This window comes from Apiospora hydei, assembly GCF_038363865.1.
Source record: "Apiospora hydei strain CBS 114990 chromosome Unknown utg000005l_segment0_segment0, whole genome shotgun sequence".
In the NCBI taxonomy this organism is placed as follows: Eukaryota; Fungi; Ascomycota; class Sordariomycetes; order Amphisphaeriales; family Apiosporaceae; genus Apiospora; species Apiospora hydei.
Window position 1 is genome coordinate 4498179 of NW_027117364.1, and position 23201 is coordinate 4521379.

The 23201-nt window shown below is 51.4% G+C and overlaps 7 protein-coding genes across 7 annotated transcripts; 3 read left to right on the forward strand and 4 right to left on the reverse strand.

Moving 5' to 3' along the window:
* Positions 1 to 2247: 2247 nt before the first annotated feature.
* On the forward strand, positions 2248 to 5049 carry PG997_006879 (uncharacterized protein; the record flags this gene model as incomplete). Its single annotated transcript, XM_066811194.1, has 5 exons — positions 2248 to 2366; positions 2481 to 3543; positions 3606 to 3665; positions 3720 to 4826; positions 4891 to 5049. 5 exons carry the CDS (start codon positions 2248 to 2250, stop codon positions 5047 to 5049), a joined length of 2508 nt encoding a protein of 835 aa, XP_066670117.1.
* A 1603-nt stretch (positions 5050 to 6652) lies between these two features.
* Positions 6653 to 8440, forward strand: PG997_006880 (uncharacterized protein; the record flags this gene model as incomplete). Its single annotated transcript, XM_066811195.1, has 4 exons — positions 6653 to 6877; positions 6972 to 7021; positions 7125 to 7584; positions 7694 to 8440. The coding sequence occupies 4 exons, from the start codon at positions 6653 to 6655 to the stop codon at positions 8438 to 8440; spliced, it is 1482 nt and encodes a 493-aa protein (XP_066670118.1).
* A 724-nt stretch (positions 8441 to 9164) lies between these two features.
* PG997_006881 (uncharacterized protein) lies at positions 9165 to 10106 on the forward strand (the record flags this gene model as incomplete). The annotated part of the gene is made up of 2 exons (XM_066811196.1): positions 9165 to 9504; positions 9913 to 10106. The coding sequence occupies 2 exons, from the start codon at positions 9165 to 9167 to the stop codon at positions 10104 to 10106; spliced, it is 534 nt and encodes a 177-aa protein (XP_066670119.1).
* Positions 10107 to 12783: 2677 nt separating this feature from the next.
* On the reverse strand, positions 12784 to 15647 carry PG997_006882 (uncharacterized protein; the record flags this gene model as incomplete). The annotated part of the gene is made up of 3 exons (XM_066811197.1): positions 12784 to 13079; positions 13139 to 14228; positions 14367 to 15647. 3 exons carry the CDS (start codon positions 15645 to 15647, stop codon positions 12784 to 12786), a joined length of 2667 nt encoding a protein of 888 aa, XP_066670120.1.
* A 787-nt stretch (positions 15648 to 16434) lies between these two features.
* On the reverse strand, positions 16435 to 19367 carry PG997_006883 (Tankyrase-1; the record flags this gene model as incomplete). The annotated part of the gene is made up of 4 exons (XM_066811198.1): positions 16435 to 17156; positions 17206 to 17744; positions 17849 to 18439; positions 18499 to 19367. The coding sequence occupies 4 exons, from the start codon at positions 19365 to 19367 to the stop codon at positions 16435 to 16437; spliced, it is 2721 nt and encodes a 906-aa protein (XP_066670121.1).
* A 701-nt stretch (positions 19368 to 20068) lies between these two features.
* PG997_006884 (uncharacterized protein) lies at positions 20069 to 20773 on the reverse strand (the record flags this gene model as incomplete). Its single annotated transcript, XM_066811199.1, has 1 exon — positions 20069 to 20773. One exon carries the CDS (start codon positions 20771 to 20773, stop codon positions 20069 to 20071), a length of 705 nt encoding a protein of 234 aa, XP_066670122.1.
* Positions 20774 to 22541: 1768 nt separating this feature from the next.
* On the reverse strand, positions 22542 to 23108 carry PG997_006885 (ankyrin repeat-containing domain protein; the record flags this gene model as incomplete). The annotated part of the gene is made up of 1 exon (XM_066811200.1): positions 22542 to 23108. The coding sequence occupies one exon, from the start codon at positions 23106 to 23108 to the stop codon at positions 22542 to 22544; it is 567 nt and encodes a 188-aa protein (XP_066670123.1).
* Between the last annotated feature and the right edge of the window lie 93 nt (positions 23109 to 23201).

The window sequence follows — 23201 nt, forward strand, 5'->3', positions numbered from 1 at the left end:
GCCTGCCCGCCCCGCTGCTTACCTAAAAGACTGGAGGGGCGTTATGCACTGATCGCTTTAGGGGACTTTAGGGGGCCCAACCCGTATGCGGTGCCTTTTCGGGGCTCCAAGCCGGGCGGTTCGTTGAGGAGGGTTAGCTGGTCCACAGCACCGAGCCTTAGCCTCCGTGTCTCTTCCACTTCTATGCAACGTGCTCAGATATCTTGGTACTCGGAAATGAATAGTATCGAGACAGTAATCGTTGGCCGGCAAATAGTTGTGTAGTGTTCATAAAACTATTTATAGTTTTCTCTTATTGAACTGAGGATTCCAATGGCCATAATTCATATATAGATCTGGAATTGAAGCGATAATGAGCTTCGTCTAACATATCCCATTTCCCATGTTACAATGGCTAGCTATGGTGGGCTATGTCAGCCACGGCCTGATGGCCTCGAACTCGAATCGATAGAACGGTAAAGTATTCAATCAACAACGATATTATAGAGCGCTACATGAGGCACACTGAATGCATGCGGTTCATAGCTATACACTTAGGAGAGCAGGTCTTCCAAGCATGTTCATTCAAAATCGCAATGCGTACATGCCAAGCATCTGAGCCTCCCATCGACTGACGGGCAACGCAATCGACTGCTGCCTGCCTGGCCGACCCTTGCTAATACATAACTCCCGGGAAATAGTTAGGGCACATATGAAAGTTACTGAATGCTGATAGTCAAGAAGTATCAAAAATGATGTCAGGCCTTAGTGCGGATGACGGACTTAAGGCTTAAGCCCGAGTAAGGTGGAGGGCCCCCAATTTGCGTGAGTCATCTGGGCTGCATTCTAATAGCGGGAGTTGATTAAAGTCATGTAGATCCGTAGTGAGGCTGAAGCTCTTCCGTGCCATTCGATGTTAGGGTCGGTATTGCATGTGGTGAAAGACGCGGTTATCCAGCCCTAGCTGTATTGAGGGAGAAGGGGAACTGCTTCTGGATACATGCAGTGCTGCTAATCAAGCCCCCAGACAGAGAGAGTCTGCAAGATACCTACTGAGGAGCGGAAGAAGGAATTGTTATTGGGTAAAAGATTCAAAATGGCGTTATATTATAGTCAATGCATTATCATGTATGCCTGAGATTGTAAGCAGGCACATAGGAGTTTAGGATCGATATCAAGACTACCAAGAGCATTTCCCATACTTACCTACTTCTATCTAATTGCCAGCTAGCTTCCTTTGATCATTAGCTTTGGGTCTCCAGCTCTCTGGGGGAAAGACAGCGATAGTACTTGCAATAAGCAGCATGTATCCTTGTAAGAAGTCGGTACGTAGGAGTGAAGGAAACCAGAGTAAGCACTTGGCATTTTACGTGTAAACGTTCCGGTTGCCCATCCGGCGCCACTCCACCACCCTTTTCCCATTCTGTCCCTCACTCTCGACTGTCATTCTTGCATTTGGCGCTAGTCGCAGAGTGGCCGCATTGCAGAGGCAAAGGCACATTTCAAATGTTCTCCTGCTTTCTTCTCCCAGTCGCAAACCACAACTTCATCCTCTCTTTCGACGATTCCTGGTGACCTTGCGCATTCGGTCAGGCCTAGAAGTAAGGCCTGCATCTGCATTGGGGGTCTCGTTGAAGCTGACCTATTCGCACTGCTTGCAGTCTTGTGACGGCATATATGCCTAACTTGGTCGCATTTTATTGCCCCTCTTCTCATACAAACTGAGGTCGCGCGACTTGAGCTGACGACTGAATTTGGTCGAATCGTACGGTTTCAAAGGCAGGAACTTGAAGCTGCGAGTGCCCATCTCCACCACGATACCGCTGTCCCGGTACAGCACTCCATCTAGCCATCCGATCTCTTTGCTTCAGTTGTCGATCAACATCCGCAATCGAATCGGCGGGGTTCTAGGCTTCCAGCTCACAACGCTACCCCAACCCCAACCCTGGGACGCTACTTCCCAAATTATTGTCGCCAGCAGCTATCAACCCGATTCATCCCAAGTGCATGATAACTGGATGGAGTCTCTGCGCCGAGCTCGAGAGACTTGCACGTATTACCGTCCAAACAACCGCCCTACCATGATCAGTCAGCTCTGATTGCAACACCAATTGCAAGAAACATTCGATTTGGCCGTGGAATCCGAGGTGCACTGCTGGCCACCGCTGCACATATACTGGGTTGTTGGATTTGGGCGACACGAACCGTTGCGCGCATATAGACCGAGGACCTTACGAATCACTTATAAGTTGAAAAGCACCCGCCAAAATGGCTCCTACACCGCCTTCTGCCTCTTCATCTGGAGGCCATTCGCCTGAAGAACAGTTTCGGGTTGTCAGGCGCAGGAACCGGGTGCCCCTCAGTTGCTTGCCGTGCCGCACAAGAAAGTAAGTGGCTTACGAGGTGAAAGAGGAGAAGGGATTGTTTATACCGGTACCCCATTTTCACGACAAGGCGAATTGCTGCTTAAATTCGAAAGAAGTTCTGCTGACATGCGCCAGGCTGAAATGCAACAGGGGAACGCCGAGTTGCGAGAATTGTGTTAAGCGTGGCGATACTCAGTCTTGCACTTATGCGAGCCCCGCTAGTCGAAGGAGAAACCAGACAAATGCGGCCGCAAATGCGACTCCTGATGACATGCAAAACCGCATCGACCGGCTTGAGGGGCTGGTTCTGAGCTTGATGCACGGAGGTGCTAATATCGATGCATCTTCCATCGAAGCGCCTGCTGCGAATGCCCACGCCTCGGGGGCTTCCATGACGGATAGCAGTGGTCCGAGGCTCGACAGAGACGATGAAGTCTCCATGAGGGACGAGGTGGATGAAGACAGCGATGTAGACGACGGGCTCGCCACTTCGCTCGGTGTCTTGAAGGTCGATGCGGACCGGGGCAAGTCAATGTATATCGGCCAGGAACATTGGCACACGTTACTAGCCGATATTACCGAAGTCAAGAGCTTCTTCGCCTCACGCAAGAAGGAACTCGAGAAGAGTTACGAGAGGGTTCTGTCTTCGAAGCCAGCGGCCGCCAGAGACTCGCCCATCTTCTTGCTTTCGTCTCCACCGGCAACCGAGACTGAGCTTCGTGCCGAACTTCCTGCTAAAACTGCCATTACCACGCTGGTTTCACGGTACTTCAATTCGCTCGACACGGCCGTGAGTATTGTACATGGACCGACGTTCCAGCAGCAGCTACGGAACCATTGGCAGGATCCCACCAAATCGCCGATAATGTGGATAGGGTTGGTATACTCGATGTTGACGTTGGCCATGCTGTCCTATCACAAAGTCGGCGACGAGCCTCCGGAGTGGAAAGGTAGGTCACTCGAGCTCGCTGCCGAGTACCGATTGCGGACTGTGCAGTGCCTTGTAGTCGCAGATTATACCAAGCCTGTCGACTACACGGTGGAGACGATGATGCTCTACTTGTTTGGAGAATGGTCTTCGCGATGGGATGCTGATCTTGGCTTGTGGCTTATTGCCGCTTTGATCACACGGGTCGCGTTCAGAATGGGGTACCATCGTGATGCGGAATGGTTCCCTTCCATAACGCCATTTCAAGGCGTATGTTGATCTCTATCATGCCCCCTAGCACAGAGACGTTTCGGAAGCTGACCGAGAGGCAGGAAATGAGACGAAGAACCTGGGCGCTGATCCGCATGTCGGACACTATGTTCTCCCATCAAGTATGTATATGGTGGAATTACTCTTGTTTCCTGGCGTTCTGCTAACAGTACAAGGTGTCCTTACCCACCATGATCTACGATCATAGCACGGACACGAAACTTCCTCATAACCTGTTTGACGAGGAGTTTGGTCCAGATACAAAGATCTTACCGCCCGCGCGACCACCGAATGAGCCGACTCCTATTGCTTATATGATTGCCAAGACCAAACTTACGATCGAGTTTGGCTCCATCTTACAAGCTGTCACTCGAGTGGGGAAACCGGTATCATATGATGAGATTCTTGGACATGACCGGAAGCTTCGAGACATCATGGACGAGCTCCCTCCGCATCTGAGAGTCCAGCCTTTAGAATCCTCGCATGATCCAGTAAAACTCATCGTGGCAAGATACAACGTGTCTATGCTGTACAACAGGATCATGTGTATGCTTCACCGCAAACACTCACTCCGTGCCCGGCAGAATCCACGTTATGCTCATTCCCGCCGTGCCGCCGTGGAGGCCTCACTGGAGACGCTCAAGAACCTCAGAACTATACACTATGAATGCCAGGTAGTCAATGGCCGATTGCGAAGCATGACTTGGTTTGTGCAGTCTTGCGCGAAGGAAGCGTTGTTGCCAACAATGCTGGTCGCGCTTGACCTTCATCATGAGAATCAGGCCACGATCAGCACTACTACACGTCAGAACTCGCAGTCCATGTTCTTTTGGACTCCAGAACAGCGTCTCGAGATGTTGGGTCTGCTCGAGGAGATCAGGGATATCTGGAAGGCAATGAAGGAATCTTCAGTGGAGGCTTTCAAGGCTTCCAACATCCTCGATATCATGATCGAAAAGATCAAGAATCCCGCCCCGGCCGCCACATTACCGGCAGCGCATGTGAAAACTGATCATTTTAGAGGATTTGAATCAGCAGAGGCAGAGTTACAACCGGAGCATTCCGCTGCTATGACTCTTGGCATGCTTTCGACTGGACTGACGCCCAATTATCAATCACCTGGTGGGACCACCTATCCACCACTGGAAACGGGAACAGGCACAGGGCTTACGCCCGATTTCTCTGGTGACGTGATGGGTGGTTTCAACAGCAACGCGACTCCGTTCTCGATGTTCACCAATCTTGGATCGGCGGACATGAACATCGACGAGAACTTTGACTGGGTAAGTTTGGCACGCCAACAACTCCGATCTGTACATGGAGTAACAAGACTAACGGGACGCACAGAACGCATTCGAGAACTACACACAGAACGCCAATTGGGTGACGGAGCAGACATCGTTTGGACTATTCGACCCGAACAACCAAGAAGCTCAACATGGCTCATCTACGAGCGGGTCATTTTTCATGAATGCAAACACGCCCAAGTCGGGGAAGTCCACTTAATCGGAGAACAGAATGTGCTTGCTTTGGCCGAAGGCCCGGGGGGGACATACTACTGGCAATGTAACACAAGAGTTATCGGCCTTGGCATGGTTGTAGTGCTGAAGAAAAGGAGGTGGAAGAAAAAGAAAACGAGGGTAAGTAGGGCCGAGCGCGAGTAAGCTGAATATCATAATTGCATGAATATAAGAACTCTGCTCTATTGCTGACATGAGATGTACAGGCCACTTTGGTCAAACTTGACGTTGGATCATGGCTTGTTCCACCGAATATGGCAAGTTGATCGAGATGACATGCGAACCTCAACATCCACGTGATGATAGCCGAGTCCCAGACGGCACTGCTGTCGCAGTTATATCACCGACCGGCATTGGCCCTGGTCGCTCGGTAATTAGGACCAGCAGGCCTGCTTACTCTAAGCAAAAGACGATAGATTCGGCCCTACTAGCATTGTGCGGTCTGACGTGGGAATCTCTCATTGGAGCTCCGCCTCCCGCAACTCGTCTTGCTACACGACACGTCATATTTCCATGGCACACATGTCTGTCCATGACAGTTTTCGAATTGGCCAGTTCTGCGACGATAGCCGCTCTGGAAGGACATGTGTATGTGTGCCATGAAGCCAAGGAGGAGCCAAGGGACACAGTGGAGGTCGAACGATCCGGCCCTTCTCTGGCAGTACCGATCATGTCGGAATCCTGGCCGGGTTGCCTGTCGAGTACCACCAAAGCCAGATCAAACTCCGTCAGTGGTCTCCCGTCCTGATGGTTGTGGGGTTGGACGGGGGTGTTCCCCAAAACTGTGGGGTCGGCCCGTAGGCCGGACTGTGATGCCCAATCCGGGGTAGTCTTCGTGGTCTAGTGACAGACTTAGTCATCGGTCACGACGAGGGTCACGAGGCTTGCCTCCGTTTCCAGTTACATCCAAGGTGGTGCCCGTCAGCCAGCCCACGCCTCCCTGCCCACGACGGGACACACCACACACCATACTATCTGCTAGCTTGCTTGCTTTTCTTGACCTACTCTATTCCAAACTTCCCATACCCGCCCGCGCCGCGCCGTGACCCTTACTTAGACTAAACAAGTGCATATGCCCCTGCCTTGCCTTCCTATAAGGTGATCGAAGTCCCGCTTCGAGAAAAACTCCGACACCCCAGATTAGAGCACGGCCACATCTCGGTCGGTCGTTAGTGTCGTGGGTTGTTTTGTGGCCTACACTTGGGGTTTGGAGATCGTTTGATTGCTTTTTCGACAAACTTCCAGGGCGCTTGGGTGACGATGGCTTATGACGGGTGTGGATGAATCGCCGACAACTGCCTCATTGCACTTTCGATCTCGCGGCAGGCTCATGTGTTGGAGAAAACACCACAGCCGAGCATAAGAGTCTGGGAAGAGGTGATATAAATATCTCGTCGGCGTCCTGTCTTCAGTCCTGATTCTGCTTCTTCAGCCCAGGTCAACACAACAACACAAGTTGAGTCCCAGCCACGGACTCGCTGTCTTCTCAGTATCTTGCCCCCGTTGCCTAAAGGCCATCTGGTCGAGTTTCAAAGACACCTTAGTTTCTATACATTCGCGGATTCCACTCTCCGTCGGTTTCGCCCAGTATGAAGCTGTCGCCCACCTCGCTCCTCTTGGGCGCCGCCTCGGTCGCGCAGGCCCTGAGCGGCGCCGAGTGGCAGAAGCAGTCCATCTACCAGATCCTCACGGACCGCTTCGCCCGCACCGACGGCTCGACCACCGAGCAGTGCGCCATTACGAGCTACTGCGGCGGTACCTACAAGGGACTGATCAACCATCTGGATTATATCCAGGGCATGGGCTTCACTGCGGTAAGAGATTGCTTGACTTCCGGCCTGGCATGACACCATGTTGGATTTGTTGTGTGTGTAAGACTTCGAATACTAATGAGAATGGATATTCTAGGTCTGGATCTCCCCTATCGTCAAGAACCTTGAAGGAGACACTCCCTACGGGTAAGTAGAACCTGTGCAGACTTTCAACCCCTCACTGCTTCTGCGGCAGAAGATGGAAGCTCCCAGTCTGGTGAAGCGCATACTGATGGTATTTTGTCGCCAGAACCGCGTACCACGGCTATTGGGCCCAGGACATCTACTCGCTGAACGAGAACTTCGGCACCGAGCAAGACCTGATCGACCTGTCGGCGGCGCTGCACGCGCGCGGCATGTACCTCATGGTGGACATCGTGACCAACCACATGGGCTACAACGGCTGCGGCGACTGCGTCGACTACTCCCTCTTCAAGCCCTTCGACAACAGCGGCTACTATCACCCTTTCTGCGAGATCAACTACGACGACGACAACTCGGTCCGGACCTGCTGGGAGGGCGACAATCAGGTCAGCCTGCCGGACCTCAAGACGGAGGACAGCAATATCCGCAGCACCTTTAGCGAATGGATCAAGGACCTCGTGGCCAAGTACTCCATCGACGGTATGCGCATTGATAGCGTCAAGCACGTTGAGAAGGACTTTTGGCCTGGGTTCTTGGAGGCGGCGGGTATCTACGGTATCGGCGAGGTAAGTTTCAGTTCCATGACCTTCAGGAACATGAAGCACACAACACGGAGAAAGCATCCATCTGTTGACCTGTGGGTATGTTGGCTAATCTCTCATGTGCGCCCTGCAGGTTCTCGACGGTAACCCAGCCATCTATGGCGACTGGCAGCAGTACATGCAAGGCTTGATGAACTACCCCCTCTTTTACTGGGTGCAGGAGACGTTCTCGAACCCCTCGGCTACCATGGACAACCTCGTCAACGGCATCAACACCCTGAAGGGACAAGCCGACACGACCGCCCTGGGTGTCTTCATTGAGAACCACGACCAGAAGCGATTCGCTTCCTTGACCGGCGATATGTCCCTCGCCAAGAACGCCATCGCCTTCACCCTCCTCTCCGACGGCATCCCGATCCTGTACCAAGGCCAAGAGCAGCACTTCTCCGGCGGCGACACGCCCAACCAGCGCGAGGCGCTCTGGACCTCGGGGTACAACACGCAGTCGGAGCTATACCAGCTCGTCGCGACGCTGAACCAGGTGCGCAATCACACGCTCGCGGCGCGCAACGCCGAGTCGGGCTACGTCAAGTACCAGGCCTGGTCCGTCTACTCGGACAGCCACAGCGTCGCGATGCGCAAGGGGGACGTCATCGGCGTCTTCAGCAACCTCGGCAGCGGCGGCAGCGGCTACCAGATCAACATCTCGGGCGGCAACTCGGGCTACGCCGGCGGTGAGCAGGTCATCCAGGTCCTCGGCGGGGACTGCAATGTTATTACGGCTGATGGGTCGGGGGCGCTCAATGTGAATGTTGGGCCGGATCCGGTGGTCTTGTATAAGGCTTCGGCGCTGGAGGGAAGTGGACTTTGTGGCCGCTAAGAAGGGGTCACAATTCACCAGAAGTGCCTTTGGCAGGGTTATGGGCCTCGAAGGTAGTACATCTCCTTTTTCAGGGGCCGAGAAGTTCTTTTTTGGCTGATTGCGGTCATACTTGTGTATTTATGCTCATCTGAAGGGCCATGCAACTCAGGTTTTGGTGTATATAGTTGGACAGTTGGACATATTGTCTTGGTAGTAATCAGGAAGCTTACTTCAATGAATAGCCAATTGCCTTCAGGCTCAGAGGACACGATACATTTGACTACTACGTATTAATTCTTGGTTGCGCACTTGTCACGGAAGTCCATCTTATTCTCGGATGGCTTATGTTACATAGAAATCAAGAAGTGCTTTTATCATCAAGGTGTATTGGTCTATCTGTCAGGCCTAGCTCTTGCTCTATAATCTCATTCTCTTAATCATCTCATAACAGTAAAACCCATGATCAAATCGAGACGACACGCGACACGTCTGATCAATTGAGGTCTGACCAACGAGTCCCTGAGAATGGCCAAGTCGACAACTCGCAATCGCAGACAATGATCTCGTCCAAGTTCGCTCCGTGATCATCGAAAGGTGACGGGTCGTCGACTAGCTCTGATGGCCAGTCGATACCCTCATCAAGGACTGTGACAGGATTCTTGTCATCGCCTGAGTTTACCATTATGCGCCGATTCAGACACCAGGAGATCTTGGCTGAACGTAGGCAAGTCCAGCCACAGTTATGTTTGCCCGAGTCGGGATGGTCCGGGTCCGGAGGATCCAGCTTCTCAAGGCCCGCGAGGAGTTTCTTGAGAAACTCCAGGCAGGTATAGTCTTCTATATCCTTGCTCAATCTCCAACCGGTGTCTTCGTTTTCTTCCTCGCCACACACAACCCAGTCGGCGACTTCTTGCCTGCTACCCGGACGCCATTTGGAGTACTCTTTCTCCTCGATCAGTTTGCGGCTGGAGTTTTCTCTCTCCATACTTCGTCTCCAGCTGGAGCTGAGGATCTCGGAGCCGCTCAGTTGGATAATCAGCCCAATCGTGCTTATAGCTTCATCGACGTGATGAATCTTTCTTGTGAGTCGGAACCCTTCTCCGCCGTTCGGGGGAGATGTTGACTAGCAGCTTTTGCAGGAAAATCGCCCCCTTCTCGCGAATGATGGCATCGACTCGGTTTTCTTGGCATGAACGCAATGCCTGGATGTGTGCGTATTCCACGAGTGCACGCAAGGTCAAGAATGTCGACTAGATCTCCCTTATCGGTATCCTCGTTGATCGTGAGTCTGCACAATCCGCTGAAAAACTTAAGCATGCCGTCTTTCTCTAAACATACCTTGAAGGGATAGCCAAGACTGTAGTTTTCGTCGTCGTGTCGGAAAGGATCACCACCTTGCTCGAGGAGCAGACGAAAGCTTGACACGTCGCCCTCGGCACACATCCAGAGGTAATCTAGCCTTTGTATGCTGTATCCTTCTGGATCTTCAGGGGGTGGTCAAAAGCCTGTTCGGGTCTGCTCCCAAGTCCATAAGCCTTTTCGCGAGCTGCAAGCGTTTGCGAAAGCATGCTTCATAGAGAGCTGTCCTGCCACCCTTGAAAGCCAGGCGATATTGCCCACCGATGTTGAGATAGTGCAAGACGGCCACTTCTGCGTGCTCGAGCCACAGGAATTGGCAAAGTAGCTCGAAGTTCTTGCTCTGTTGAAGGAAAACGTCACTACCTCTCAGCTGGAAGAAAAACGTCAGGCAGCGGAGACGGCGGTCGAGTAGCGGGTCGTCCATGCCTGGGTACCGGGATTCTGTGAGGATATTGTAGAGATGCCATAGTTCTTCCGCAGTATAGCTCGTGTCGGAGAAGGCGATAACTTTTGCTAGTTCTTCTAGTACGATGTACTCGCCTTCGGTAAAGCATATGTAAACCAACTCGATGGGGAGGCGTAGTGTTGGCGAGTCGCTCTGAAGCGCATTACCGAGCTTTCCACACAGCATTTGGGTACAATGTCGCTCTACGCATGGCTCTGGCTTGGCTCCCCGGTTGCACTCAAGATGCGGGTTGCAGCAGAGATTCTTCAATGCGCGAATACAGGAACTAGTGTCTCCTGGGTTGATACAGCCTCTGGTAAATAGTAGCTTGATGAGCTCTGGAAACTCTGGTGACGTATAACGGGATCTAAAACAAGCATAATCCAGTAGGCTCTGTTGGCTTGCATATTTTCCAGTATCAAGGTAACAAACGTTCGAGTCGAAAGCTTCAGATCCCAGCTGTGCCATAGGGTATTGTGGCATATCCCCTGTACAGAATCTCTGTGTTTTAATCACTGCGGAGCTGCCTATGCCAGCATCGAGGAGAAAAGATGCCAGTGCAGGGCTCGGCCATTTGAGAGCACACGCCATAGCATCAAAGAGTGTTACTCTCCGCGCTTTGAGATGCATTTTGCACGTCTTGATTGTATCAATCATCTGTTGTATCGCTGTGGTGTCGTCATTGCCGTCAAACTTGAAGCTCTCGAGGCACAGAAGTAGGGGCTGAACCCCGTCCTTGTCCGGCTTGCTGGGGTCACTGCCGTGCTCGACTAACTGAACCACGATATCCCATCGACCCTCAATGCAAGCCTGATGGAGCAACTCACGGGCGTCCGGATCAAAGGAATTTTTATGCCAGTGATGTTCCATCTTTACGACTTTCGTACTGGCGCCCTCAGAAAGCAGATAGCTGAAGACATCGTCCTTGAAGTGTCGATAGGCGTACATGATCGCGGTCCAACCATACTCGTCACGCTCGTCAATTGCCGTTCTATGTCTTCCCTCAATCATAGCCTTGGCCGTTGACAATGAGCCATTGATCGCGCAAAAGTGGAGGGCCGTGATCCTGCTGTGATCTAGGTCGGACGTTCGTCCTTGACGACCCACGACCACGAACGCGTTGAGTTCTCCGTGATACGCACTGCGGTCAACATAAATTGAAGCGCCATTGTGTATCAACAACTGGGCGATTTCCTCTTGACCTATGCATATGGCAAGGTGTAGGGCTGTGTATTTTCTTGTAACCTGGTAGGCAGATCCAGTCGGCGGTCATTTGCAGAGACAGTAGTTCTCCGATATTGCATCAATCCAAGCTCCATGCTGTAAGAGGGTTTCGATAATCTCTCTTTGGCCGTGGCGTACGGCAACGTGAAGTGGCTTCCAGCAGGAATACCAGCGAAGAGTAGTGTCGACCGAGTGGATGCTGTCCATGTAAGGAAGGAAGGCATAATTTCCCGCTCTCGCTCCCCAAGATGGATACCAAAATCGATACGGATCCTACTCCTTAAGAAACTCAAGGTAGAAAGCTGGAGTCGTATCTTTCAGTTTATGGGCATCACCCACTTGAAGGTTAAGGTTGGGAGTCTGGCGCGACCCAAGTAGTCGATTGAGTGCTCTCGTACTTCCTGCGGCGCACGCCCACATGGAAACTCGGTTTCTCTTGTCTTCGTCGAGATCGCTCCAAAAGTGTTTGGTGGCAAGATCGGTGAAGCAACTATTCACAGTAGCCAAGGATTTCCAATCTCGACCACTGTCAATGTGGCCAGTGATCTCGAGAAAGATCTCCAAAGGGAGATCGAGGAGCCCAACCATGTTGTCGGGTTGCTGTGGCTCACTGGCTGGAGAATCAAGTGTGATGAAGAAAGGGAGGAGTAAAGGAGAACTGGAAGGAAGGATGGATGGTGAGAAGGTGGGAAGAGCCACCTCTGAGAAAAATTGGCTACCTACAAACGCTGGTACCTGGAAGGCGCAATGAATGAATGCATCGAAAAACAATGCAGTAAAAAAAGGTGAAATTGCAATGTACACACGCAGACAATCCCTCGAAATTGTTTACTTCCGTTCTTGGTGCAAAATTCCCATTACCACTCATCCACGTCTGTCTCCACGTACCAATCACTTTCTACGTCTTCCTCACAGGAACAACGTCACGGCAGAGGGATTGCCGTAAAAGGGCCACGTCCAGGGTATGTGTCGAGTCGTCCGAGCGCATATCGAGATCATTCACTTAAAATGTCCCCTGGATGGATTCTCACGAGTCTACAATCAATTACTACATCTTATATCGTCCTCACAACATTTAGCACACACAGAAAGCTTGTCGTGATCAGATTGCATTGCGCCTGTCCTACTCAACCCATAACTCAAATCCTCGCAGTAGGAAATCCGGATCTGGGCGGAAGCTGGTCGTTCTTTTCTCGCTACTTCTGGGAGGCCATAATGGTCTTCGCACTATACCAGGCCACCCGACTCCCGCATCAAGGACCGTAAGTTCCATACTGACTGTCCTGCCCCTCAACTATCCGCATCTTATGTAAAGATCCATGTACCTCCGGTCTTAGTCGCCGTACTCGCACTTTATGCAGCCCCACGGTATGCGGATCCTTCTGAAGACCCCGTACATCTCCTCGGCATATTCTTCGCTATCAGCCGGACCCTCGAATCCCTTCGGCCACTGGATTCGCTGCCCGAGTATCGTAACGACGCGTCTGCCCGAGCTTGAGTCGATACTGATACGCTCATTGAGGCACCAGAACACCTTGTATTGCAGTCGCTGCCAGAAGTCGCACTTATCCCATGGGCTCGCCATGCGCGTATGGGGTTCTCCGGGGGCGTGATGAGTTTCTGGAGGACCTTGAACGCCGTGAAGTCTTCTCGGCCTCGCTTCAATCTCCAGCTCGAGGTGAGGGTACTACGGGGACCCAGTTGGAAAAGGAGGCCAATTGTATCAATGGCTTCATCCATATCCATTATGGTGGTAAAGTAGCCAGCGATTTGATCACCGACAGGGGAAAGGTTGATTAAGAGTTTTGGGAGGAAGAGAGCTGCCTTCTCGCGGATCACAGCATCTACTCGACTCTTTGCGTGTAGGCGCATCTCCTGGATGCAATGGTAATAACCACGGGAGCATGCGAAATCGAGGAGGTAGAATAAGTCCCCGTCATCGGTGTCTTCATTGAGTGTAAGTCTACACATGTCCTGAAAGATCGCATAGTCCTCGTCGTCTCCTCGCATAAACTTCTTGAAGAGACAGTCTAAACCGGGGTTCTCTTCGGCCATTCTGAGAGGGTTGAAGCCTCTTTCAATCAGCAGCCGTATGAACGCCGGTTCGCGTGCGTCCCAGAAGAAAGCCCATCCGCAGTGGCGTGGAAGCTGGCGCGTGGTGAATTTGTTGGGATCATGTCCCAAGTCCAGCAGCCTTTCCGCGAGCTTCACGCAGCCCGAGTTTGTGGCCGCAAAAAGCGCCGTACTGCCATCCTCGAAAGTGAAGTTATAACGACCACCGCGGTCGAGGTAGTCTAAGATGACACTTTCGCCATCGTCGTTACGGCGCAAGAAGATATCGCAAAGTGTCTCGAACGATCGACTGTGCTGAAGGATCCGGCCGTCTCTATCTTCTTGGAGCAAAACGTTCACGCAATGGGCAAGTCGGCTGTCTGAGGAAGTATCCTGTTGTCTCATGGCCTTGAGGAGTCGCCAAATCTCTTCTTCGCTGTAGGCCGAATAGTTCATGTCGAAAACCTTGACCATCTCTTCTAGTATGGTGTCCCGGCCGAATGCGAGGCAAACAAAGAGCAGATCGACTGGCATCTGGGGTTTCTGGTGTTTATCGGATTCGTTCTTGGGTGCAGAGGGGATGTATGAGCAAATTATTCGCGCAGAGTGTCGCAATATTGGTAGACCATCGTCAAACTCATAAGTTTTACCGTGGCGACTTACGTGGCAGCAGAGATTCTTCAATGCGCGCACGTAGCAACCCAGCCCCCTGACTTTATGCAGCCTCTAGACAGCAGTAAGCTAATGGTCTTTGCATGTCTTGGCTGTGGGCGAACTGATAGCAAGCATAGTCTAGCATTGACAACTGAGTTTCCTTGGCTCCCGTATCCCAGTAGTAGGAGTTGAGATCAAAGGTCGTCGAACTGGACTGTGCATAGGGTCGATTTTTTCATACCCGTCATGTGGCAGACAATCCTCGAGCAGGGTGGTAATGTCTAAACCGTTGTCGAGGAGAAAAGACAGGAATGGGTAGAGCCCTCCACCAATAGCATACTTTGAGGCGGTGTTAAGAGTCTTTCTGTTCACCCCGACATGCATTTTGCATGACTCGACTATGCTGATCATCTTCTGCGTTTCGACATGCCCCTGCTCATCGATCTCTGTAATGTGATACCGGCTTATAGGTGCGAAGCCGGAAATGCAGTACTGGAGTGGTTGTAAGCCATCCTCGTCAGGCAGGAGTGGATCAGTGCCATGCTCTGTCAACTTGGCCACGAGCTGCCATCGATTGTCCAGGCAGGCTTGATGTAGTAATGTAGAGGACCAGAGTACGAATGGACGTGATTCGTTTTTCGCGATACGCAGGCTGGCACCCTGGCCAAGGAGGAACACAAGAAAGTCTGTTTGGTCGAAGTGGTAGGCGTACATCGCAGGCGAGCAGCCGTACTCATCAAGTTCGTCAATTGCGTCCCCATGGCCCATATTAATTAAAAGCTTGGCCGTGGACACCAGGCCTTTGAACGCACAAAGATGGAAGGCTGTAATTCTACCGCGTTCTGGGTGGAGCTCGGTTTCTGGCGTCTGGATGATCCTATGGTCGACATAGATCGAGGCACCATTACAGATCAAGGTTTTCGCAATGTCGTCGTGGCCTTCGGATATGGCCAAATGCAGCGGTGAGTTCTTTCCAAATTCTTTACCCGTCCAAGGCCTGTCAACAGCAGAGTAGAACTTGGACGGTGCATCCACCCAAACGCCCTTCTTTAGAAGGGTGTCGACAACATCTCTGTGGCCATGATATGCCGCAATATGGAGGGGTTGCCAGAATGAGTTCACATCATCTCCGGTGTCGGGTTCGCCGCGGAAGACAATCTGATCGGGTAGAACATCGCACGAATGGGGAGGGTCAAGGTAAAACGCAGGCTGGTGATGTTCGCCTGTTACACGACTGTGACACAGGAAGTAGGAATTGGCACTCAGTCCCATATCCAAGACACGGTTCACTGCTCGTGTGGCTCCTGTCGCGCATGCCCATAAGAATATCTTGTAGTGTTTTGTTGTGTTGGTCGCACCCCAGATCTTCTTGATGACCGGTCCGTAGAAGTCACTCCTGACACATCCCAGGGATACCCAGTCCTTGACATCGTCAAGGTTGTCGAGCACGAGAAACATAAGCTCCCAAGGGAGCTCATGAATATCGGCCATGGTTGCGCGTGGTTGGTGTGTGTATGATGCAACAGAAGGGTTAATGTCAATTAGCCAGAGGAATTGCTGTCAAAGGATCAGAAAGATAGGTGGGGGAAAGAGAAGATGGTTGATGTGAGGCAGGGGAGAATCGGCGATTTATATATGTTTATGTGGTCAAGTTGGTGGTGGAAACACCCGACATTGAATGCATTGAAGGGGTGAATACAATAGCAAAGTACCAGTGCTTCAAAGGAATATCTGGCCGGTCGACTGATCACCCTTTAGTCACCTCGAAGATAATATTAAGAGATAGAAATAAAACCACAATGAATCGGCGGGCAATAAATTATATGACTTCGAGAGTGCCACCGGTCATGGACATTGATACCAAGAACTGGTACCATTTTCAACTCTCTGCTGTCTAACAAGCTTGAGGCACCGACTTCTTTGCGATTACACCTGCCGCAATTCGATAGCTAGGGCAGTTAATAGAGGCAGGGGTAGTAAACATTATTTTACACATATAAATCAAACAGGATGTTATTTCCAAACCGGCCTCCCACCCTTTGACGAGATCTATGTCTGGTCGTATTCAATGATCCCAAAGACATGAAAGATAAGCTGCCGAAAGCCAAAGAATTCTACGGCCAGTTCCGATGATATTGGACTCTTATGGTCTCCATCGTATTGCAGTTACAGCATATTTTATCACCACAAGGCGTGACACGTTAGGAGCAGAGGTTATGTCGTTATCTATTTGTGTGTATCTCCAGTGGCTACTTCTGGTCTCTGTACAGCATTCCCATTACCAATCGTCTTCACCTTTCTCCTCGCAGGTACAACCCCACGGCAACGGGATCTCCTCGAGCAGATCCCCTTCTGCCTCGGCTGCTGTCACATTGGGATCATTTAGCTGAGATGGCCGAATGATTGTCCCGCCCTTAATTGTGACGTTTGGTTTCCCCTTGATTGTATCAATCTTGATACGTTGGTCCAAGCACCACCAGACTCTGTAGACATGCCTCTCCTGAATCTCAAGGCAAGGCCAGTCGAGATAGTCGCCCGAGTGCGGATTCTCAGGAGGTGTGACCAGCTTTTCAAGCAGCTCGAGGGCGGAACGCGGCTGATAGCCACTAATCTTGCCCAATCTCCATCTGGATGTCGTTGTGCTGGCGGGCCCCAGCTCAAGAATCAGTTGGATGAGATCAATGGCTTCATCCACTTGCTTAATGTAATGCATATCCCGTGTGTCACTTGTACACATCCGGTCGAAGTTTGCCAGTAGCGTCTGCAGGAAGAAGGCCGCCTTATCTCGAATTAGGGCATCAACCTTTCTTCGTGCGCAAGAATGTAGCACCTGAACGCCTGTATGCCTTCCATTTTCGCATGCAAACTTGAGCATGGCTAGTAAGTACCGTTCATCCGTCTTTTTGCTGACTGTAAGTTCGCATAGGTTCTGGAAGAAGTGGAGGTAATAGTCGTTGTAGCAATAGAGATACAGACAGAATGGATCCTCGAGTCGGTTCGCTGGGAAGGGGTCAGCACCTCTCTCGAGAAGCAGACGCAATATAGCCACGTCCCCCCGAGTTTTTGATCCAGAGGCCACTATGTCGATATGATGTGTCAGAAGAGTATGGCTCATCACATCCAATAAGGTTGCGAGGGTGTGCTCCCATGTTTATAAGTCTCTCCGCGAGCTGCAAACTGTTCGACGCGCAGGCGTCATACAGGGCCGACACATTGGCCCGGTCGGGGAAGAGTGAGTATCGACCGCCTCGATCGAGGTAGTCCAGAATTGCCTTCTCTCCACCATCAACCTTCAGGAAAGCTTGATATAGGAAACGAAAGGTATCCTTGTGTCGCAAGAGGTAGTCTCTCTTGTCCGCTTTGAAGACAAGCTCCGGGTAGTCAAAACGGCGGTTTGCAATATCTTGGTTCCAGGTTTTATCGGTGAGGGCCCGTAGAAAACACACCATTTCGTGCTCGCTGTAATCATTGTCGGGAAAGTCGAAAACGTTCAGCAGCTCGTCTAGAACGTCACGCTGGCACTGCTCGAGGCAAATAAAGAACAAGGCAACTGGCAACTTAGGCCTCGAATTCTCGCATGGAAGTGTGCTAGTTAGGTGCGAACATATTTTTTGCACGCAGTGTAACTGTGTTGGGCGGCCAGGATCGTCAAACCAGATGTAACCTCTGCAGCAGAGATTTTTAAGACGCACACGTGGCTGTCGATGTCTCCTGCTTCGATGCAGCCCCTGGCAAGTAGCAGGTCGATGATCTCTTCCAGGTGTGCAGACGGTCTCATGCCGTAGCAAGCAAATTCGATCAGTGTCAGCCGATTGCTGTATAGTCCAGTATCAATGAAGTACTCTCGCGGCTCAGGCTTGAGCGGTGGGTGTCTTGATGATACACCACTAGACCCCAGCAGGGTTGATATATCAAAACCACGATCAATAATAAAAGAAAGGAGCGGCGGTACAGCCCACGAGAGAGCATCGTAGGCAGCACCAAACAAGATGTGTCCATCTAAATGCCCATGCATCCCACACTTCTCTATTGTCTTGATCATCTCTTGTGCATCTCGGTTCATTCCACTCACTGTCTGCTCTTCCACCATGAAAGGATAAACGTAGTGTCTGAGGCATATCTCCAGAGGTGTATCGCCGCAATTGTTCGGCTCATGTACGTCGCAGCCATGCTCGACTAGCTTGACAGCAATCTCCCATCGACGATCGCGGAAAGCTTCATGTAGGATCGAGCGCGAATCGGAATCAAAGAAGAGCGGCCGGTCTGGCCCAGTGAATCTTGTACTGGCGCCTTGGTCAAGGAGGTAGTAAAGACGTCGTCATGGCGGGATGCATATGCATACATAATTGGAGAGGAACCGAATTCGTCGAGCTCATCAACTTCTGTCTGGTACCCTTGCTCTACCAGGTACCTGGCCGTAGAAAGCAGGCCATAGTGTGCGCAAAGGTGGAAAGCTGTAATCCTCTTGCGATTCGGATCACATGTCCGTTGCCATCGATACACCGTGTCGTTAACATGCATGGAAGCTCCGTTCGAGATCAAGGTCCTGGCGATCTCTTCTTGTCCAGTGCACAGGGCCACATGAAGGGGTGTGCATCTTTCGACTCCATGTCCAGGTTCTTCATACATATAGCGTGATGGAGGGCGGTCACAGCCGTGGTAGTTGGTTGCAATTGCATCAACCCACGCGCCATGCTGAAGAAGCGTGTCGACAATATGGCTTTGGCCATGGTACACAGCGGTGTGTAGTGGTTTCCAGAATTGTCTATCGTTTTGGTCGAGTCGAGGTGAAGCAGGCTCATAGAAATCATCCATATAAGGTAAAGCGGTCCACCTCGCTTTTTGCTTACCCCACGTGGCACCGCTCGTATCCTGTCGCTTCTGTCTCGCAAGGCATAGGTCGCTTCTGATTGTAAGGTAGAAGCTCAAGGTAATTTCTTTCGGAATCCAGTGTTGTCGAGGCTGGAAATTGAGGTTGGTGGTGAAACCCAATGTCAGGAGACGACGGAGGGCCGGCTCGTTTCCGGTAGCACACGCCCACATCAAGATACCATAGCGGTGCTCTCTGTTGGCGAGTTTCCAAATGCGTTTGTCGGCCAATGAATGGAAGAAGCGGTTGACGCGAGCCAAGGACGTCAAGTCGTGGGGATCGTCGACGTGGTCAACGACCTCAAGTAAGAGGTCCACTGGCAGCTCGAGAAGCTGCACCATGGTGTGTATCGTGCGCGCAGGAATGGCTCGCAAGGGTGGTAGGAGAAAGCGAAAATGAGTGAGGGGCGAGGAGCAAATAGGAATGTGTAATGGAAAGAAAGAGGAAGGAAGAGAAGTGAGAAAGCTCATCAATTTAAGAGGCTCACAGGTGGAAGCGAAGATTGTGTGTGTTCAAGGAATTGAATACAGTCAAAAGGTGAAATTGAATGCATTGAAGTACTGGCACTTCAAGGTGAAATCTGATTGATCGATCACGGTTGATTCACCTGAAGGACACTTTTAAGTAATCAATAGAGAGAATTTTAGAATAACCCAGCGAGCGACAAATTGTGAGAGCCTGAACTACACAGAATGTTCAAGAAAGTGCTTTCAAGGGGGATCAATAATGCAATAGTATACCGAGTCAAAAGTAATGAGTGTCACCGGCCAAGGAAATTGATATAAGAGAATTGGTGCCATTATTAACTCCTGCTATCTATCTAGATAGGCATTGGTTTATTCATAGTACCCCTATGGTATATTCTCTCCAGAAACAATTGTCTGCTGCTGAGAACCGTGAATTCTTATTGTATAACCTATCTAAATAGGCTCTTGTTCTTCGTGTGGGATTCCCGCCATCCAGAGATCGACCCCGGCCCAACCGGTGTTCGAGATCGGGAATAATCATGTCGCCGTACCGCCGCAGGAAATGCTGGGGGAGACTACCACAGCACCCAAGATGCCATTCTCACATCCCAAAAGTGGTGCTCCACGCGTGGTAGAATAGGCCAGCAGTTGCAACCCCAGGGCGAACGCATCCAACCGAACCCTCCTTCTCCCTCATATCCGATGCTTGATTTCAAGTGTTTCTCAGGTATGTGCCACTCTGATGGCCATTCGATTCGCCGGCTCAGGACCGTAATGTTTGGGTTGCCAGCAGAGTCGGAACCAATCTCCAAGCGCTGCTTTAGGCACCAGTGTATCTTCCAGTGTCGCTGGTCCTCGTCACTACATCCATCGTTATCTACCGAGTCGAAGTCATGCGGATTCCATGTGTACGCGAGGAAGTTAATGATGAAATCCAGTGCAGTGAAGTCCTCCCCACCGTCTCTTTCTTGCCAGCTGGACGTGAGGATACTGGAGGGGCCCAGGTCGAGGATGAGCCCGATAGTATCGATGACTTCGTCCATCTGTTTGATCGTTCGGAAGTCGGACTCGCACTGAAAGATCTCGGGCTGCGGAGATAGGTTGTCTAATAGCTTTCGCAGCCAAAGTGTCGCGTTCTCGCGGATGACGGTGTCGACCCGACCCTTGGCGCGTGCGCGCATCTTCTGGATGTCGATGTACCTGCCACGAGCGCACGCAATGTCAAGAACCTCGGACAGGTCTCCCTCGTCACTGGAATCGTTGGCTGCCAGTAGACACATGTCTCCGAATATATTCGGGGAAAAGTCGGAGGGCATTCTCTTTTCGTCTACAGTCGATTGCCAGGGGAACCCGTATTCTTGGGGGGTTCTTTTCGTTCCATCGGAATGGGTTCGCACCTCTATCGATCAGTAAGCGCCAAATTGCCTCCTCTTTGTCTTTGGCCACCCAATCTACACAGAGGCCAGGGTGATGTCTGACGGATTCGGTTCCGTATGTGAGGCATCGGTCGGGATCTGCCCCCAAGTGTAGGAGTCGGTCCACTAGCTGTACATTACCTGAGTTGCAGGCATGGAAGAGGGCCGTAGCGCCAGTCGAGAAAGTCAAGGAATGCCGACCGCCGCGATCGAGGTAGTTCATGATGGCAGTCTCGCCTTCCGATCCTTCCGTTTTCAGAAATGCCCGACATAGGCCCTCAAACGTATAGTCATGCCGCAGAAGGTAGTTATTGCTGTCCACACGGAAGACGAAATCCAAGCACTCGAGATGGTTCGGGACATTGACACTGTCACCTTGACGGGCGCCGTATTGGTATGGATAATCGTCCGTAACGGCTTGGAACAACCGCCAGATTTCATCTGCGCCAAATTTCGCATTAGTGAAATCGAAAGTCTTAGCTACCTCATTTAGAATGAGGCGGTGGCCTTTCTGGATACAGATATACAGCAGATCGACCGGGACCGTAGGTTTCTCCGACTCACTTTGGAGCGTTGCTGAGAATTGAGAGCAAATCATTTGCGTACACTCGTCGAGTATCCGTCGAGGCTCGCCATGGAGAAGCGCACGGGATGCGAGATTCTTCAGCACGCGAGCATAGCCATCGAAATCCCCGGGTCTCAGGCAGCCTTTAGCTAGAAGCAGTCCAACCACCTTTCGCATATCGGGAATCACATCGGCGGCAAAGCAGACATGTTCCAATAGTGTCTGCTGGGTTGCGTGCCATCCGGTATCGAGGTGATAAGGTTGCGGGTTAAAGACCAGGAAGGCCTGGGATGGGGGCAACCACGGTTCCCATCGCAGAGAGCTCGGCCTCCAGAATCTAGCCCAGGGATACTGCTCATGGGGGTTAAAATCTAGATCCAGCATTGCCGACACACCTAGCATGTCCGAAATATCTAGCTCAGCATCGTGAAGAAGGTATGAAACAAGTGGCGGCAACGTTCTCTCGAGAGCAATCTTCATGCCACCAGTGAGAGTTTTCGTATTTGCTTTAGAATGTAGATCCAATGACTTGAACCGAGCAATGAAATCAAGGAGCTCTGCGCGCTTCTGGGCATGTATCTTGCTAGGATCGTAGCGGTCCAAGTAGCGCTCGAAACATCTTATGAAGTGAAGTAAAAGTTGTTCTCCATTTCTGTCCAGCTCATTGACATCACTGCCGTGGTCAATCAATATGTCCACATACTTTAATTCGTCATCAAAGCATGCCTGGTGCAGTATCGAGGCGAATTCTGGCTTGAAGTCACTTTGCAAGACACTCGGCTGTCCTGATATCTGTGTGATTCGAGCGCTGGCGCCTTGAGCAAGGAGGAACCGAAATGCGTCGAATTTGCGGTAGTGGTAGGCATACATAAGCGGGGAAAAGCCAAACTCGTCTATCTTATTAATAGCCTCCTCGTGCCCTCGTCTCATCAAGAAGTCGGCCGTGTCCAGGCGGTTGTAGATAGCACAGCAGTGGAACGCGGTGAGTCTTCCGCGCTCCGAGCCCCAGGTTCGCTCTGGACGACGCACTTCACGGTCGACGTAGATGAAGGCTCCTTTGGATATCAATTAGTTTGCGATATCTTGTTCGCCTTCGCGCAGTGCCACGTGGAGAGGTGTGTACTTTCCCGGCGGTCGGCGGTACCATCTCTCGTCGTCGCAGTAGTTCTGACTCGCTGCATCAATGTATGCGCCGTGCTCCAGGAGAATGTCGACGATTTGACTCTGGCCATGCATGACAGCTACGTGTAGAGGTGTCCAGAACGAGCTGCGGCGTCCGGTATGGGGTGTGGATCTCCAGTGGAACGTCTCCATGTACGGGAGGAAGGCTTGAAATAGGCCAAAGTCGGATTCAGGAATATACAGGTACTGCTTTGGAATTAGGGCAAGTGGCTTGCTATGTCCTGCTTGGTAGTTGCAGTTGGTCGTCAGACCTGCCTTTAGAAGCCTAAGGAGTGCACTTGTGCTTCCAAAACCGCATGCCCACATGAATATCTGTCGCTGCTTCTGTTGGTCATTGTGGGTGTGTTCCCAGATCTTCCGGGTGGCGAAGTTGTAGAAGCCACGGTCTACACAGGCCAAGGACTTCAAGTCCTCTGTGTCAAGGTAATTAACAACCTCGAGGAAGAGCTCCATGGGGAGCTCAAAAACCCAAGACATCGTAATGAGGTTTGGTCATGATTCGTGGAAAGCGGTGGGCGTTGGTGTTCATTAATGAAGAGGCGCTGT